We start from the raw sequence: 19,389 nt of genomic DNA on the forward strand, positions 1-19,389 counted from the left end.
AAATCAATAAGACCAGAAGTTGGTTCTATGAGAAAATCAATAAGATTGATGGGCTCTTAGCAAGATTGACAAAAAGAAGAAGAGAGAGGATGCAAATAAATAAGATCAGAAATGGAAGAGGAGACATAACTACTGACCTCACAGAAATAAAGGAGGTAATAACAGGATACTATGAACAACTTTACGCTAATAAATACAACAATTTAGATGAAATGGACGGGTTCCTGGAAAGACATGAACAACCAACTTTGACTCAAGAAGAAATAGATGACCTCAACAAAACAATCACAAGTAAAGAGATTGAATTAGTCATTCAAAAGCTCCCTAAAAAGAAAAGTCCAGAACCGGACAGCTTCACATGTGAATTCTATCAAACATTCCAGAAAGAATTAGTACCAACTCTCCTCAAACTCTTCAAAAAAATCGAAGTGGAGGGAAAACTACCTAATTCATTCTATGAAGCCAACATCACCCTCATACCAAAATCAGGCAAAGATATTACAAAAAAAGAAAACTACAGACCAATCTCTCTAATGAATATAGATGCAAAAATCCTCAATAAAATTGTAGCAAATCGTATCCAACAACACATTAAAAGAATTATACATCATGACCAAGTAGGATTCATCCCAGGTATGCAAGGATGGTTCAACATAAGAAAATCAATTAATGTAATACACCACATCAACAAATCAAAGCAGAAAAATCACATGATCATCTCAACGGATGCAGAGAAGGCATTTGACAAGATTCAACATCCTTTCCTGTTGAAAACACTTCAAAAGATAGGAATACAAGGGAACTTCCTTAAAATGATAGAGGGAATATATTAAAAACCCACAGCTAATATCATCCTCAATGGGGAAAAATTGAAAACTTTCCCCCTAAGATCAGGAACAAGACAAGGATGTCCACTATCACCACTATTATTCAACATTGCGTTGGAAGTTCTAGCCAAAGCAATTAGACAAGAAAAAGAAATACAAGGAATAAAAATTGGAAAGGAAGAAGTAAAACTATCACTGTTTGCAGACGATATGATACTATACGTAGAAAACCCAGAAAAATCCACAACAAAATTACTAGAGCTAATAAATGAGTACAGCAAAGTAGCAGGCTACAAGATCAACATTCAAAAATCTGTAGCTTTTCTATACACTAGTAATGAACAAGCGGAGGGGGAAATCAAGAAACGAATCCCATTTACAATTGCAACTAAAAGAATAAAATACCTAGGAATAAATTTAACTAAAGAGACAAAAAACCTATATAAAGAAAACTACAAAAAACTGCTAAAATTAATCACAAAAGACCTAAATAGATGGAAGGGCATACCGTGTTCATGGATTGGAAGACTAAATATAATTAAGATGTCAATCCTACCTAAACTGATCTACAGATTCAATGCAATACCAATCAAAATCCCAACAACTTATTTGTCAGAAATAGAAAAACCAATAAGCAAATTTATCTGGAAGGGCAGATTGCCCCAAATTGCTAAAAACATCTTGAGGAAAAAAAAACGAAGCTGGAGGTCTCGCGATGCCGGACTTTAAGGCATATTATGAAGCCACAGTGGTCAAAACAGCATGGTATTGGCATAAAGATAGATATATCGACCAATGGAATCGAATAGAGGGCTCAGATATAGACCCTCTCATCTATGGACATTTGATCTTTGATAAGGCAGTCAAGCCAACTCACCTGGGGCAGAACAGTCTCTTCAATAAATGGTGCCTAGAGAACTGGATATCCATATGTAAAAGAATGAAAGAAGACCCGTACCTCACACCTTATACAAAAGTTAACTCAAAATGGATCAAAGATCTAAACATTAGGTCTAAGACCATAAAACAGTTAGAGGAAAATATAGGAAGATATCTTATGAATCTTACAACTGGAGGTGGTTTTATGGACCTTAAACCTAAAGCAAGAGCACTGAAGAAAGAAAGAAATAAATGGGAGCTCCTCAAAATTAAACACTTTTGTGCATCAAAGAACTTCATCAAGAAAGTAGAAAGACAGCCTACACAATGGGAGATAATATTTGGAAATGACATATCAGATAAAGGTCTAGTATCCAGAATATATAAAGAGATTATTCAACTCAACAACAAAAAGACAGCCAACCCAATTACAAAATGGGAAAAAGACTTGAACAGACACCTACCAGAAGAGGAAATATGGATGGCCAAGGGGCACATGAAGAGATGCTCAATGTCCCTGGCCATTAGAGAAATGCAAATCAAAACCACAATGAGATATCATCTCACACCCACCAGAATGGCCATTATCAACAAAACAGAAAATGACAGGATGCGGAGGATGCGGAGAAAGAGGCATACTTATCCACTGTTGGTGGGAATGTCAAATGGTGCAACCACTGTGGAAGGCAGTTTGGCGGTTCCTCAAAAAGCTGAATATAGAATTGCCATACGACCCAGCAATACCATTGCTAGGTATCTACTCAAAGGACTTAAGGGCAAAGACACAAACGGACATTTTCACACCAATGTTTACAGCAGCATTATTTACAATTGCAAAGAGATGGAAACAGCCAAAATGTCCATCAACAGAAGAATGGCTAAACAAACTGTGGTATATACATACAATGAAATATTATGCAGCTTTAAGACAAGATAAACTTATGAAGCATGTAATAACATGGATGGACCTAGAGAATATTATGCTGAGTGAGTTCAGCCAAAAACTAAAGGACAAATACTGTATGGTCCCACTGATGTGAACGGACATTCGAGAATAAACTTGAAATATGTCATTGGTAACAGAGTCCAGCAGGAGTTAGTAACAGGGTAAGATAATGGGTAATTGGAGCGGAAGGGATACAGACTGTGCAACAGGACTAGATACAAAAACTCAAAAATGAACAGCACAATAATACCTAATTGTAAAGTAATCGTGTTAAAACACTGAATGAAGCTGCATCTGAGTTATAGGGGTTTTTTTTTTGTTTTTTACTATTGTTACTACTTTTATTTCTTTTCTCTATATTAACATTTTATATCTTTTTCTGTTGTGCTGCTAGTTCCTCTAAACCAATGCAAATGTACTAAGAAACGATGATCATGCATCTATGTGATGATGTTAAGAAAAATAATAATAATAATAACCTCCAGGATAACCTCTCCACTCGGTTTGGAATCTCTCAGCCACTGACACCTTGTCTCATTTCCCTCTTCCCTCTTTTGGTGGAGAAGGTTTTCTCAATCCCTTGATGCTAACTAAGTCTCAGCTCATTCTAGGGTTTTTCTCAATCCCTTGATGCTGAGTCTCCGCTCATTCCAAGATCTCTGTCCCACATTGCCAAGAAGGTCCACACCCCTGGGAGTCATGTCCCATGTAGAGAGGGGTAGGGTGGTGAGACTGCTCGTTGTGTTGGCTGGAGAGATGGGCCACATCTGAGCAAGAAAAGAGGCTCTCTCGGGGGTGACTCTTAGGCCTAATTTTAAGTAGGCTTCACCTATCCTTTGTGAGGTTAATGTAACCACTTTTTGAAGAGTGCTTTGAAAACTATTGCTTTTTTATTTCTTTGCTTTGTATATATGTTATAATATACAATAAAAAAGTCTAAAAAAAACATACTAGAGGCATATAACACCAGATTTGAAGAGAAAAAAAAGAATAAGTGATATAGAATCAAGATAACTGATATCAAACACTCAAAATAGCAAATGCCAAAAATAGATGAAAAATTTGAATTGGAACTCAGAGAAATGATAGACAAAACAAAGTACACAAATATATGAATCACTGGTGTCCCAGGAGGAGAAGAGAAGAGTAAAGGGTTAAGAAGAGCAGTTGAGGATATAATAGGAGAAAACTTCCCAACCCTTATGAGGACATAAATATACAAGTCAAAGAATCCCAAAGAACTCCAAACAAAATAAATCCAAATAGGCCTTCTCCAAAACACATACTAAACAGTATGTAAAATGTTGAGGATAAACAGAAAATTCTGAAAGTAGCAAGAGAAAAACAATCTACCACATACAAGGGAAACTGCATAAGACTGAATTCATACTACTGAACTGGCACCATTGGAGGCTAGAGACAGCGGTATGAAATATTTAAAATACTGAAAAAGAAAGACTTCCAGCTAAGAATTTTGTACCCAGCCAAACTGTTCTTCAAAACTGAGAGAGATTTAAATGTTTACAGGCAAACAAATCCTGAGAGAATCTGTCAACAAGAGACTGGCCTTACAGAAATAGTAAATGGAGTTCTGCAAGTTGAAAGAAAAATACAGGAGATGGAGGTCTAGAGGAGGCCACAGAATTGAAGAGTACCAGGCAGGATAACTTAAAAGGTAAAAAGAGGGAAAAGAATATACATATATCTTATATATATATATAAGAATATACATATATCATATATATATATATATATATATAATATATATATATATATATCTGACAGATAAAACCCAAAAGACAAGATGGTGCATTCAAGAAACGCCTTTTCAGTAATAACTTTGAATGGTAATGTACTAAGCTTACCAATTAAAAGATACAAATTGGCAGAATGGATTAAGAAATATAATCCAGTTGTATGTTGCTTACAAAAGACTCATTTTAGACTCAAGGATGCAAATAGATTGAAAGTGAAAGGATGGGAAAAGATGTTCCATGCAAGTTGTAACCAAAAGAAAGGAGTAGCTATACAAATATAAGACAAAATAGACTTTAAATGTAAAGACATCATAAGAGACAAAAAAGGGCACTATGTATTACTTAAAGGAATAATTCATCAAGAACATATAATAATCATAAATGTATATGCTCCCAATCAAGGAGCGCCAAAGTACACGAGACAGACATGGGCAAAACTGAAGGGAACCATAGCTGCTTCAACAATAACAGTAGGAGACTTCAATACACCACTCTCCTCTACAGATAGAAAAAACAGACAGAAGATCAACAAGGAGACAGAGAAGTTAAACAACTTAATAAATGAATTAGACCTAGCAGGCATATATAGGTCATTGCACTCCAAAACACAAGGACATGCATTCTTCTCTAGTGCTTATGGAACATTCCCCATAATAACATTGGAAGAACATTCACAAGTATATGGAAATTAAATAGCAATTTTAAACAACCAGTGTGTCAAAGAAGAAATTGCTAGAGAAATCGGTAGTTATCTGAAGATGAATGAAAATGAGAATCCAACTTATCAGAACTTATAGGATGCAGCAAAGGCTGTGCTGAGAGGTAAATTTATTGCCCTAAAATACCTAAATTAAAAAAACAAGAAAGAGCAAAATTTGAAGACTTAATGCACACCTGGAGGGACATGAGAGACAACAGTAAACTAAACCCAAATCAAATAGAAGAGAAACAACAAAGATTAAAGCACAGTTAAATGAATGGAATAAACAAACAAAAAACAAATAGAAAGAACCAATAAAATGAAAAGTTGGTTCCTTGAGAAAATCAATAAAATTAATGGGCCACTAGCAAGACTGACAAAGAAAAAAAAGAGTGAGGATACAAATAAACAAAATCAGATATGAGAAGGGGTATATTACTATAGACCCTGATGAAATAAAAGAAATCATAGAGTATACTATGAACAACACTATGCCAACAAACAGGGCAACTTAGATGAAATGGACAAATTCTTGGAAACATACAAACAAGCTACACTGACTCAGGAAGAAATAGAAGCTCTCAACAAAACAATCACAAGTAAAGAAATTCAATTAGCCATCAAAAGTCTTCCTACAAAGAAAAGCCCAGGGCCAGATGGCTTCACAGTGGAGTTTCATGAAACATTTCAAAAAGGACTAACACCAATACTACTCAAACTTTTCAAAAAATTGAGGAAAAAGGAACTCTACCTAACTCATTTTTTAATTGTAAAAATGTAATATGCAAACGTATATTCTCTCTCCATTTTTTTTTTTTGTATGGACAGGCACTGGGAAACTAACCTAAGACTCCAGCATAGCAGGTTAGAATTCTGCCGCTGAGCCACTGTTGCACCACCCTAAACATATATTCTTCACATAAAAACATTCCATACATGGTATACAAACAACAGCTCACAAAGTCATATATTCATGACCATGATCATTTTTTTGAGCATTTGCATCATTCCAAGAAAAAAAAAAAACTCATAGATACTACACACCTCACCTTTCCCTCTCATTGACCACTAGTGTTTCCATCTACCCAATTTATTTTACCCTTTGTTCCCCCATTTATTTATTTTTATCCATATTTTTTACTTATCTGTTCATATCCTGGATATAAGGAGCATCAGAAACAAAGTTCTCACAATAACACAGTCACATTGTAAATGTTATATCTCCATACAATTTTCTTCAAGAATCTAGGCCACTGGAACATAGCTCAACACCTAACTGATTTTTTGAAGCTAATATCATTTTAAAACCCAAACTGGGTGAAGATGCTATAAGAAAGGAAAATTTTCTACAACCAATCTCTCTAATGAACAAAGATGCAAAAATTCTGACCAAAATAGTAGCAAATCAAATCCAACAACACATTGAAAGAATAATAAACCATGACCAAGTGGGGTTTATACCAGGAATGCAAACATGGTTCAACACAGTCCCCAATTAATGTAATAGAGCACCTTAACAAATTGAAAGGGAAAAATCACATGATCAACTTGATTGATGCTGAAAAAGCAGTCAACAAAATTCAACATCATTTTCTGATAGAAACACTCCAAAAGATAGGTATCAAAAATAACCACCTCAATATGAGTAAGGGAATATATGAAAAATCAATAGCCAGCATTGTACTCAATAGAGAGGGACTGAAAGATTTCCCTCTAAGATGAAGAACAAAACAAGGATTCCCACTGTCACCACTATTATTCAACATCAGGCTAGAAGTACTAGCTACAGCATTCTGGCAGGATGAAGAAATAAAAGGCAATGAAATTGGAAAGGAAGTAGTAAAACTTTCATTATTTGCAGATGACATGTACTATAATTGGAAGATCCTGAGAAATGTACAACAAAGTCACTTGAGCTAATAAACAAATTCAGCAAGATGGTGGGATATAAAATAAATGTACAAAAATCAGCGATATTTCTGGACACAAACAATGACCTAATTGAGGAGTCAGTTAAGGAAAAAATTCCATTCCAAATAGCAAATAAAAGAATCAAGTACTTAGCAATGAACTTAACTACTGACCTGTGTTGATTTGAAAGGACTTATGTACCCTAGAAAAGCCATGTTTAATCCTATTGAATTTTGTGGGAGCAATGGTTTCTTCTAATCCCTATTCAGTGTTATAGGTTGGAAATTTGATTAGGTTATCTCAAAGGAGATGTGGTATGGGTATTTAACTTGATTAGATGGAGACATGTCTCCACCCATTCTACGTGAGTCTTGATTAGTTTTACTGGGATCCTATACAAGAGGGGACATTTTTGGAGAGATGCCTTTTGAGAATGAGAGGACCACAGCAAAGCTGAGTAGAGCCACGAGGCCAAGAAAACCATACAGTCCACCAGCCACTGAACATTGGCGATTCTGAGAGAACAGACAAAGATGACAAAATGACAAGAGCCATGCAGAAGAGTCCACCAGCCAGCAACCTTTGGAGATGAGGAGAATACCACTGTCAGAACTTCTTCATGAGGCCTGGAGAGGAAGCTAGTAGACAACACTGTGTTCACCATGTACATTTCCACTTGAAAGAGAAACCCTGAACTTCACTGGCCTTCTTGAATCAAGGTATCTTTACTGGATGCCTTAGATTGGACATTTCTACAGACTAGCTTTAATTGGGACACTTTCACAGCCTTAGAACTGGAAACTGGAAACTTATTCCCTTTTAAAAAAGCCATTCCATTTCTGGTATGTTGCATTCTGGCAGATAGCAAGCTGAAGCAGATTTTGGTACTGAGAGTGAGGTGCTGCCATGGTTTGCAAATATCAAACATGTTGAAATGGCTTTTTAAGGGGATGAGGTGAAGATTTTGGAGTAGTTGTGAGGAGCTTGATAAAGAAGGCCTGGAATTCTTTGAAGAGACTTTTGGTAGAAAGATGAACTCTAGGGATGCCTCAAGCCAAGCACTAGACAGAAATGAAGTGTGTGTAATTACAAACTAGAAGAAAGGTGATACATGTTTTAAAATAGCAGAAAATCTGGCAAAATTACTAGTGGCTTTGCTTGGAAGACAGATTTTAAAAGCCATGAACTTGGACATTTTGCAAAAGAGATTCCCAAATTAACAGTGGAAATTATAGCCTGGTTTCTCCTTGTATCTTATAGTGAAATGCAACAGGAAAGAGATAAGCTGAGAACTGAACTCTTAGGTACAAAGAAACCAGAAATTGAAGTTCTGGAAAGTTCTGGGCTTTTAGGAAGGAAGACTCCAGAGAATAGTGCACCACATGAGGACTTAACCTAATGTGGAAGCAGCCAGCCATTTCAGTGAAAGCCAGGATAGGACATGGAGGTATCCAGGAAGGACTTGTGGAAACTCCTTATGTCTGCTGGGTATGATCTGAGGCTACTGAATAGGAAGCTAATGAGAGGGTTGCAAGATCAGTATAAAGAGAACCACTGCCAGTTGGGACTGAGAGGGACAGAGAAGGGACACAATGGAGGAAAAATAACTTCAGAGGCAAAACCACGGAGGCTGGGGTCTGAAGTCAAGAAGCCTTGAAAGGCCAGAAAGTGGACCCACCTAAACATGTGGGGAGGGTGAGTGTGCCCTGAAGGCAGAGGATAGGCCTTTCACATCATTGCAGTGGAAAAGTTGTGCCGCCTCAGGCCTTGGACAGAGTGGAGCACATTCCTTTGAGTTTGGGGAGAGCCTGGCTGCCATCACATGATGGGGTTGAGCATTTGCCTGGAGATGTCACAGAGCCTGGAAATAGTCCCTGTCCTTGGAGAGGGTGGAGCTGAGAAAAAGTTGGTCTACCCAATGTCCCCAAAGTTTGCTTTCAGAGAGAGGTGGGCCACTGCAGAGACCTTCGGAAAAGGTGGGACTGCTGCTTTCTAAAGCCCTGAACATAAATGACTCTCAGACTTTGAAATCTAATGAACTTTGCCCTGCTGCTTTCAAAGCTGCTTGGGTCTGGTGACCCCTGTGTTCCTTCCAATTTTTCCCTATGGAAAAGTGTATATGTACCCTATGATTGTTCCTCCTTTGTGTGTGAACAGCAAATAACTTGTTCTAAGTTTTAAAGGTCAGGAGCAGCAGACAAAATTTTGACTTAGGACTGCTCATGCTTGTAACTGACTTTGATGAGACTTTGTACTGGTTTTTACCTTGTATTTGTATTGTTACTGACATGCTCTCAAGTTTTCTGATATTGTAATGGAATGTATGCATTTTGTATATGGGAAAAACATGTCTTTTTTAGGGTCCAGAGGGTGGAATGTGCTCATTTGAAAGGATTTATGTACCCTAGGGAAACCACGTTAATCCTATTCAGTTTTGTGGAAGCAATAGTTTCTTCTATTCCCTATTCAGTACTATAGGTTGGAAACTTGATTAGGTTATCTCCATAGAGATGTGACTCAATCAAGTGTGGGCATTCAACTTGATTAGATGGAGACATGTCTCCACCCATTCAACATGAGTCTTGATTAGTTATACTGGGATCCTATAAGAGAGGAGACATTGTTGGAGAGAATGCCTTTTGAAAATGACAAGAAAGCCACAGCAGAGCCAAGCAGAGCCACAGGGCTAAGAGAACCACAGAGTCTATCAGCCAATGACCTTTGGAGATTCTGAGAGAGGAGAGAAGGATGAGAAAATGATAAGAGCCATGCAGAAGAAGCCACCAGCCAGCAACCTTTGGAGATGAGGAGAGCACCACTGTAGGAGATTCATGAGACCTGGAGAGAAAACTAGCAGACAACGCCATGTTCAGCATATGCATTTCCACCTGAGAGAGAAACCCTGAACTTCACCAGCCTTCTTGAATCAAGGTATCTTTTCCTGAATGTCTTAGATTGGATATTTCTATAGGCTTGCTTTAATTGAGACATTTTCATGGCCTTAGAACTGTAAGCTTGAAACTTATAAAATTCTCCTTTTTAAAAAGCCATTCCACTTCTGGAATATTGTATTCTAGCAACTAGCAAACTAGAAGAGGATATGAAGGACTTGTATGCAGAAAAATACAGAACATTGCTAAAAGAAATCAAAGAAGATCTAAAAAGCTGGAAAGACTTTCCCTGCTCATGGATAAGAAGGCTAAGTATAGTTAAGATGTCAATTCTACCCAAATTGCTCTACACATTCAACCCAGTATCAATCATAATTACAACAAACTACTTGAAGACTTGTTAAAGCTAACTGCCAAATTTATCTGGAAGGGAAAGAGACCCCGAATAGCTAAAAGCATCCTAAAAAGAAGAACAAAGTGAGAAGATTAACACTCCCTGACTTTAAATCCTATTATAAGGACACAGTGGTCAAAACAGCATAGTACTGGCACAAAGATAGAAGCCATGACTAATGGAACAGAATCCAGAGTACACAAATAGGCCACCAAATCTATGGACAACTGATATCTGACAAGGCCACCAAATTCTCTGAACTGTGACACAAATAGTGTTTTCAATAAATGGGAATGGCCAAAAGAATGAAAGAGGACCCTTATGCTCCACCGTATACAAAAATTAACTCAAAGTGGATCAAGCACCTAAATATAAGAACCATAAAGCTTCTAGAAGAAACTGTAAGGAAACTCCTTCAAGACCTAGTAATAGGAGGTAGCTTCCTAAACTTTACACCCAAAGCACAAGCAACAAAAGAAAAAATAGATAAATGGGAACTCCTCAAAATCAAATGCATCTGTACCTCAAAAGACTTTGTCAAAAAGGTAAGAGGCAGCCAACTCAATGGGAGAAAATATTTGGAAATCACATATTGGACAAAGGTTTGATATACTGTATGCACAAAGAATATAATGATATTTGGAATATAACAGGTACAAAATAAATGTTTCCAAATGAGTTGATGATTTTCAAAAACATATTTATTGTCAGTACACTATTTTTCAAATAAAATCTTACTTGGATACTTGATACATAAACTAGATATTGATCTGCTGTGTTGTAGGAGGAAAAACAAAGAACATACACACAGATACCTTGAGATGCGTCTCAAGAAACTTCTGAGAGCTTGGTCCCTTAGCATAGGGCTATAAACCTACTGGACTAGATCAATAAAAAAAATCATAATTTTTAATTATGTGTCTGGGTTCCTTCTTTATTCACAATATATTGCATTTTCTTAGTTCTAATCCTTAGGAAATTTGAACACCTCTTACGATGAATATTTTAGTTTTTTGTCTTGTTCCTTCCTCTACCCCCACCCTCACAGCAAAAATGGATCTACTAATAGATTCTCTCTTACAATTAAGCAAATATAGTCTGTAGACAGAGTTTTCCATTTCCTCCAATCAATGGGTTTAAAATTTTCACTTTAGTTGTCCAAATAAACTGTCTTGAGGTCATACCTATGTGCTGTGAGAAGATCAGCTCTTTTCCTAGAACTCCAAGTATTTTCAGGGCTTATAATCTCCTGGACACTACCTCTGCAGTTTAACTCCTTGTACAGCCTGGAACCAGCATTTGGTGTCAATACCCTAGAATAGATGAAACCTACTTCTATACCAATTTCTGCATTACCATTAAACTCATTGCTGAGATCAGATTGGTGTTAAGAATTTTTGTGGGGTTGAGACATTTAAAGGGAATTACAATGAAGGATAAAATGGGCAATACTTAGAATTGAATATTATGATAAATGCCTTACATTTCCATTTTCTAATCCCCAAGCAAGAAATTTTAAAACTGATCTGCTTGTTTTTAGTCTCCGTTTTTAAGTTTCTCTCGGTCTTAACTCAAAAATTTTTTCTATCATTCTAGCTGTAAATCTATTGCTTTTTCCATTTAGAATAATTCAGCTGTCTGCTTTCACCCCCTCCTTGTGCAATTCCATATTCCACAACTTAAGAAGTCATGAAGGATTTATTTTTATTGATAAAATCATCTCATATAGATTATACCACTTTCTTGGTACTCAAAAACAGCTATAGGAAGTTCTTGTTTTGAACAGCACTTGATCGCTTTTTTCTACATGCATACACACTATGACTTTTTCTACTCTATCCATTGACCAGTGGACCATCAACCTGGACTCTTGGTAGAAAACAAAAGTATGACCTTATCCCTGATCTGCTTGGTCTTTACTCCATAGACTATGGGGTTGAGTGCAGGTGGGATAACAATATAAAGGTTGGCAAACATAATGTGAAAACTGAGGGAGACATTGTGTCCAAAGCGATGGGCAAGGATGGAAAAAAATGCTGGTATATAGAACATGAGGATGACACAGACATGGGAGCCACAGGTGCTAAGGGCTTTCTGGCGGGCCTCCCGAGAAGGGAGATGAAAGACCGTACAAAGGATGAAGATGTAGGAAATGGCAATGAGAATGACATCTGAAATGACTGTCATAATGGGAACACAAAAGCCATACCAGATGTTGATGGAGATATCAGCACAGGCAAGGCGAGCAACACCTATATGCTCACAATATGTGTGGGGAATGATGTGTGTCCTACAGAACGGCAGTCGTGTCAGCAGGAATACATCTGGCAGGATGATGCAGAAACTCCGGAAGGATATGGCCACAACAATCTTGATGATGGTCTTGGGGGTCAAGATGGTTGTGTATCTCAAGGGAGAACAGATTGCCACATAGCGATCAAATGCCATGGACATCAGGATGGCTGAATCCAGAACAAAAGTGTAATGGAGGAAGAACATTTGTGTAAGGCACCCTGCAAAGGTGATTTCTCGAGCCCCAAGCCAAAAGATACTGAGTGTTTTTGGCACACCAGCTGTGGACAAGATGAGGTCAGTCATGGCCAGCATGGAGAGAAAGAAGAACATGGGTTCTTGCAGGCTGCGTTCCACTGCAATGAGGTAGAGAAGGATGCAGTTTCCAACAAGAGCTACAGTATAGATTGCACAGAAGGGAATCCCAATCCATACATGGAATTGTTCCAAGCCTGGGATCCCCACCAGAATGAAAGGACCTGAGCTGTAACTGCTCACATTGAAAAAGATCATTGCCAATTGGGAAGGTACAAGTTCTTGGACCTGAAAACAGAAACATAGTTAAGGGCATTTGTGACAGTCTCATGTCTGATCATTCAACATTATTAAACCTAAATAGGGTTACCATATAATTAGTTATAGTAGTATTCATTTGAAAATGAAAAAAGAGTGAGACTGAAAATGATGGCAGACAACATATTTAGACCAGGATTGCTTCGAACACATCAGTATAATGATCATTCTACCTAAAGAGAGGCTCTTCTCTTTTCTGACCAACCAATCTGGTCTTCAGTAAAACTTGAGGACGACTTCCAGACTGGCTACAGTCCTCTTTTTTCATTAACCGCTCTCCTTGATACAAGATGACTTACTATAGAGCATATTTCTCCATTGGTCGATAGATTATACTTTATATTCCTTTATGATCATTAATCTTTAAGATATATATACTATTTGCTCTAATTATTTTTGGGATATGCATCTCCTATCCAGGGCAACTATTCATTCTTTTCAAGCTTATTGGATGATGTGGCTTTGGAGTTGTGAACTTTATGCTCTTTTATTCCCACCCAAAACTGAATTGCATTCAACAAATGATAACTGAATTGTCATACTATGCTCATAATACTTGGTAACACAAACATGAACTAGAAAAGTCCTCAATAGCTAAGGATCATATGTCCTTCTTTTTCCAAAGAAACAATTTCCAACATCCTAAATTAGTGGTGTATAATATTCTAATCCTTTTGATTTAGTCACACTATTAGTGAAGATTTCAGTCTGAAAGAAATTTGTTTTCTTATAAATACATATTATCCTAGAAAGTCACTCTTCCTCAGGATACATACTCTCTCAAATACCTACAACATTTAATAATTACAATTTAAACACACCCTCCTCCATGCTTACATTCTTTACCATCTTTTATACTTATATATTTTACCTGCATACAATCTTACACAATAGTAAAATCATCACACCCTTTCTCTCTCACACATGCACATGTATTCACACATAGCACGCCAAGCAGTCAGAGAACAAAAGGCCATAAAATATTTCACGACTAGATTCTTGAAGTGTCACATGCATTGTAAATTCCAAAAGCCTTTTACATGGACTTTCTCCTTTAAATACTAAGTCCTACACCCTCTCTATTTGCTAGTAATTCATTATTGTGACTATACGCAAAGCTATTTTTACTCTGCATGTGGTCATAAGGTAAGCCAGGAACTCCAAGTAACAGTCCTAGGATGAGATGTGTGATGTCCTTCAGTTTTTAACTTGACAAGTCCAGCAATCATGCACACATTTCTACTTTAAGCCTCTATTTTACCTCTTTTTTAGGTAATAAGCCAACATCCTATAACTTTCATCCTCCAGACCAAGGCTGAGTTTCTACTCTATCCTGCTTTTGGTAGAAGAAAAACATGATATTACATTTTTTTCTTAAGGTTCTTCCATTATCTATAGGTAAAAGCACTTTTCTTCTAGCAACAGAAAGGGTCTTTTAAAATATACTCATAATTCAAATGTTCTAGATTCTGGGGACACGGTCTAGAGTTCAGACAGCATGTCATAGTACAGCCTCTATACCTGCTAAGTATTTGTGCTCTCCAGCCCAGATACATTCACCACAATTCTATCCTCTGGTGAAGAACTTAGCGTTAGAAAAGTGTTTAAGATGTTCAGCCTTCATTTGATAACCTTCTCCTGTGCTAGTCACACAATCAACAATATATGGCATCAGCTGCCTTAAAATATGTGTTTTAAGACACAGGTTCCAAAAAAAACACAGTTTTCCAGCTTGTCTGAGAACATCCTTTATTCATATAAAGAGTGGAGGGGGGTGTCCTTCTTTGGGTTTTAAGTTTACACACACTAAAACACAATAGATGTTCATCCATCACCCAAAATCATTCACAAACACACACTTTGGCATGAATACAGAGTTAACTCTCAGATCTGTTGTTCTACAATCAGACAAATCCACAATGTGGGACCAAACAGATGACAATCAGTCTAGTCTTTTCAATACGCCAATAAAAACAAGGAGAGGGCATGAATGGAGGTACATTTCTGGATTAAAATAAACCTGAGAACTAAAAGCGAACACAATATGTTCCTGGATTGAATTTTGTTCGCACAAACCAGGTATAGAAAACAATTTATAGATAACTGTCAATATGTAAATATGAACCTGGCAATAGATTATAAAAAGGAATTAATGTTGAAATTATGGGATGCAATGCTGCATTATGACACACTTATGCACACAATTAGACACACACACAGGTGTCAGTGGAGTACAGGAGAAATTTATTTGTGCAGAAGTCCTGCTATGGAGCCAGAATTATAGGCACTTCAATTCTAGCTCCACCATGGCTGGCTTGTAAACTTTGGCAAGCTACTTAGACTCTCCAACCTTCATGTTCTTCACTGATGATAAGAGCGTAATATCCTTAGTTCTTATAATTGCTATTAAGATAAAATAAAACAGACACAAAATTCATTCTTACTGCAGTACCTGGCACATAACAAGAATGCAATAAGTACTGCTGCTTTTCTTGGATTATATTTTATGTCATCACTGTAATCATTATCATTGTTAATGATTACAGTGTGGATCTGTCTGGTTGTAGAATGACAAACCTGAGAGTTAACTTTCTGCATGCACGCCAAAGTGAAGAAGAAAAAGTACAGTCAGGAATGGTGCATGAAAACTAACAAGAATACTCCTGGGCAGATATCTCCTGGGCAAAATAAACTCCCATTTATTCCATCTGTTTGGTAGGGTTATGGGTTCTTGTCACATGCCAATCAAAGGTATTAATCTGTAAAGCACTAGCTAAGGCCATTCTTGATCTGGTAGCATACTTGTCCATTCCTTCTATTCTTTTGGTGTCCATTCACCACAGCATATTCACAAGTATAGGAGACCGTGACTTCATTTAATAAATAGGAGTTTCTTAGGAAAGGAAGTTATAGTGTCCAGTCTATGGCCACTAGAAAATGAGGTACTAATCTTATCATTCACTCCTTTTTTTTTTTCTCCAAAGCCTAGTCTGTAACCAAACTCCTTTAAGCAGCCAGTACTCACCTACTCTTGGGGAGAGGTCCAAAGGGAGAGAAGGAAGGTTGTGCTAACATAGACCCAGCACATCTGTATGAGGGGCAGATGCACCAAGCAAAGAAATGAGTGGAGGGGAAAGGAAGCAACGGACAGAAAGGTTGATTCTGTGTCTCCATTTATATTTTCAGGTGTTTGCTTAAGGTGAGGAAGAGGAGAGTTAGGGCCCAGGGGATGCTGAGGGCCTCTCTTCTTACCCTCAAGGGAAGAAAATGAATAACCCATCTGATGCCTGTGAGTTTTCCAACTCATAAAGAACTAATAAAGAAAAACTGGACCTGGCCTCATCCTGGCTACTCTCAGCCTCTCCTTGTTCTCCGATCCTCTTTATACCCTGCAGATTAGCCTCTCCCCGGATCTGGGTCTGAGCTCTGCCATGGCTTTTCTACTTCCCGACTCTGCCTGCCTTACACCAGAACAAACACTCACCAAACCCCTATTCCTTGATGGGGACCAAGGGCTCAAGAAAAACAACACCCTCAAGCATCCGTCCTCTTATTCCTCTCCCTGGACCCTAGGGAGAAACCTCAAAAATTGCAGGTCCTTGAGGGGTCACAGATGTGAGCCCAGTCAGTGAACTGTGTGCTGCACAGGCAGGCTCTCCCACGGGTCCAGGTCCAGAGGTTCTGATGTCAAAAGCTGGGATGGAGTGAGTCCCAGTAGAACTCAGGTAACCCAGGACAGGCAGTATCCTGAGAAAGTGGCATCCCAGGTGACTTTTGAAATTTCAAGTCACTCTCAAATAAAGTTTCAAAAATCTACAGTGAAATATGTTTGTTTATATGTGTTTGAGGGACCTTGTCTCTGTGGGTTATTTCATTTATGCTATAAATATTCGATTACGTACCTAAATATTTATATATTTATTTGTTCTAGTATAAGAATGCAAAAAGTTGAGTGGGAAAGGAGTAGTTTCTTCTTTCCAATCAAGCCAAAAAATAAAGGCTTTAGGAATACCATGATTACCCCAAATGAGGAATATTGATCAAACAATTGAACTTTCATCTAAAACTTATTACACACACAAGCCAGTTCTTCAGAATATCTTTAGAATCACATTCCACTTTCAGTCACCATTGTGCATCCCTTGTCACTTCAGCTACTAAGCATTGTATTAGTCTAAAAATTTCAGTTTCATGCCACAAATCCAACCTCTCCTCTAAAGCCATAATGATTTTCTAAGCTATAAATATGATGACATTTCTGCTGAGATTTTTTTAAAGCCTTTAGGATAAAATAAATGTCCTTTAGCAAAACATATAAGATCCACCAATTTCAGGCCCTTGACTCAGTTTCATCTCTGGCTACTCATCCTCCCCCCAAAGTCAACCCTAAATTCTATCCCACTTTTAGGAATATCCTTTGTATTCTTTTCCACCTCATTCAGCTAATACATAGAATCCACTTCTTAGGAAAGTGATCCCCACTCATCCCTGTGTTTAGCACTGCCTTAGCACTGATGACCACATATTGCAATTATCCAGTTAGCTAATGTTTCTGCTTCCAGAATGAATGCAAGGTTATTGATGAGGCAGACCTCATGATTATTGTTCACCGTTGGATTTCCTTGGTTATTCACAGAGTAGGCATTCAATCATTAGTAGTGGTAGTAAAGCTATTGTCCTCTCTTTTATAGCACATTTTTTACATATTGACATGACTATTATAATTTCAGTTAGAATATTACTTTAGATTTCTGGGAAAGGTCTGAAATGTAGTTTTTTGGTTTGTTTGTTTTTGTTTACAAAACAAAACATTGTAAATTGTCACTCCTTCACTCCTTGGGGTTATAGTCTTCCTGGAGTTTCAACATAATGTTGAGAAGAAATGTACAATACTTGTTTTAGTTGGCTAGCTGCCAGATTGCAATATACCAGAAATGCAATGGCTTTTTAAAAAGGGGAATTTTAATATGTTGCAAGTTAACAGTTTTTAAGCCATGGAAATGTCCCAAATTAAAGCAAGTCTATCGAAATATCCAATCCAAGGCATCCAGGGAAAGATACCTTGACTCAAAAAGACCAGTGAAGTTCAGGGTTTCTCTCTGAAGTGGAAAGACACATGGCAAACACAGTCAGGGTTTCTCTCTCAGCTGGAAGGGCCCATGGTGAACATAGCATCATCTGCTAGCTTCCTCTCCATTTACCCGGGAGGCGTTTTCCTTCTTCATCTCCAAAAATCACTGGAGGGGAGACTCTCTGCTTTGTGGTTCTGTGATGTTCTCTGTTGTGGCTTTCCCATGGCTCTGTCGTTCTTCTCTGCTCTGAATCTCCAAATCTCTCGTTTTCTCCAAAATCCCAGTAAACTAATGAAGACTCACCCGAATGGGTGGAGACACATCTCCACCTAATCCAGTTTAACAACCACTCTTGATTGAGTCACATCTCCAGGGAGATGATCTAATTATAGTTTCAAACACACAATACTGAATAGGGATTAAAAGAAACAACTGCCTTACAAAATGGGATTAGGATTAAAACATGGCTTTTCTAGGGTACATACATCCTTTCAAACTGGCACAATACTGAATTGTTTGAATCTTAAGAAACACTTCATTATCCTATAATGACATCAAAAGTTCAAATCAAAGCAGAATAATTTGGCAAAGAAATCACTACAGATTAAAACTTCTTTGTTATATTTTCATGGTCTGCTTCCAAATGAAAATAACCCATCCCGGCCCCAATTCCAGTATCAGAAAAATCCTCAGGTGATGGCAAACAGGATCAATAGAGAAGGGAAATAGAATTGGCACACCTAGCTAATGGTTGCACTCAATTTACTTTTGATTTGGGGGAGGCATTTATATTTCCTAGAGATTATTTATTTAGTCACATAGAATATTTGGAAAAACAATTGTTACTCTGAGTAAAATCTATGACTCCAAATAGGAGGGATATCTTGACTCATATGTGGAGCCCAGGGCTCTGATACTGATAGTTTGGTGCATATATATAAGGCATCCAGGTGAGAGGATAAAACACAAAAAAGCAAATAAACAAGTTAATTATAAATATGAACAAAAAGTGGTGATTGTTCTAAAGTATATTCACAAATTATTTGATACTCTTTCTTTCAAGAAGTGGAGCTTAATTCCCATCCCTTTTATGTGGACTAGGCTTAGTGACACACCTCAAACAAGTAGCATATGGTGGATGTGACAG

At 37.5% G+C, this 19,389-nt stretch overlaps 1 protein-coding gene and 1 long non-coding RNA gene across 2 annotated transcripts in view; one reads left to right on the top strand and one right to left on the bottom strand.

The window, feature by feature from the left end:
* The window catches only part of LOC143644596 (uncharacterized), an 83,543-nt gene extending 66,531 nt beyond the window's left edge, over positions 1-17,012 (top strand). Inside the window, exon 3 of the long non-coding RNA XR_013156772.1 lies at positions 16,357-17,012. This is a non-coding gene — a long non-coding RNA (uncharacterized LOC143644596). The remainder of the gene's footprint in view (positions 1-16,356) is intronic.
* On the bottom strand, positions 12,163-13,110 carry LOC143643574 (olfactory receptor 52H1). The gene has a single exon (XM_077112188.1). The coding sequence runs from the start codon at positions 13,108-13,110 to the stop codon at positions 12,163-12,165; it is 948 nt and encodes a 315-aa protein (XP_076968303.1).
* Positions 17,013-19,389: the final 2,377 nt, after the last annotated feature.

Source organism: Tamandua tetradactyla, chromosome 8 (assembly GCF_023851605.1).
Source record: "Tamandua tetradactyla isolate mTamTet1 chromosome 8, mTamTet1.pri, whole genome shotgun sequence".
NCBI lineage: Eukaryota > Metazoa > Chordata > Mammalia > Pilosa > Myrmecophagidae > Tamandua > Tamandua tetradactyla.

Excerpts from the sequence above, each read along its gene's own strand:
- LOC143643574 (XM_077112188.1), bottom strand. The coding sequence starts at position 13,110 with ATGATCTTTTTCAATGTGAGCAGTTACAGCTCAGGTCCTTTCATTCTG.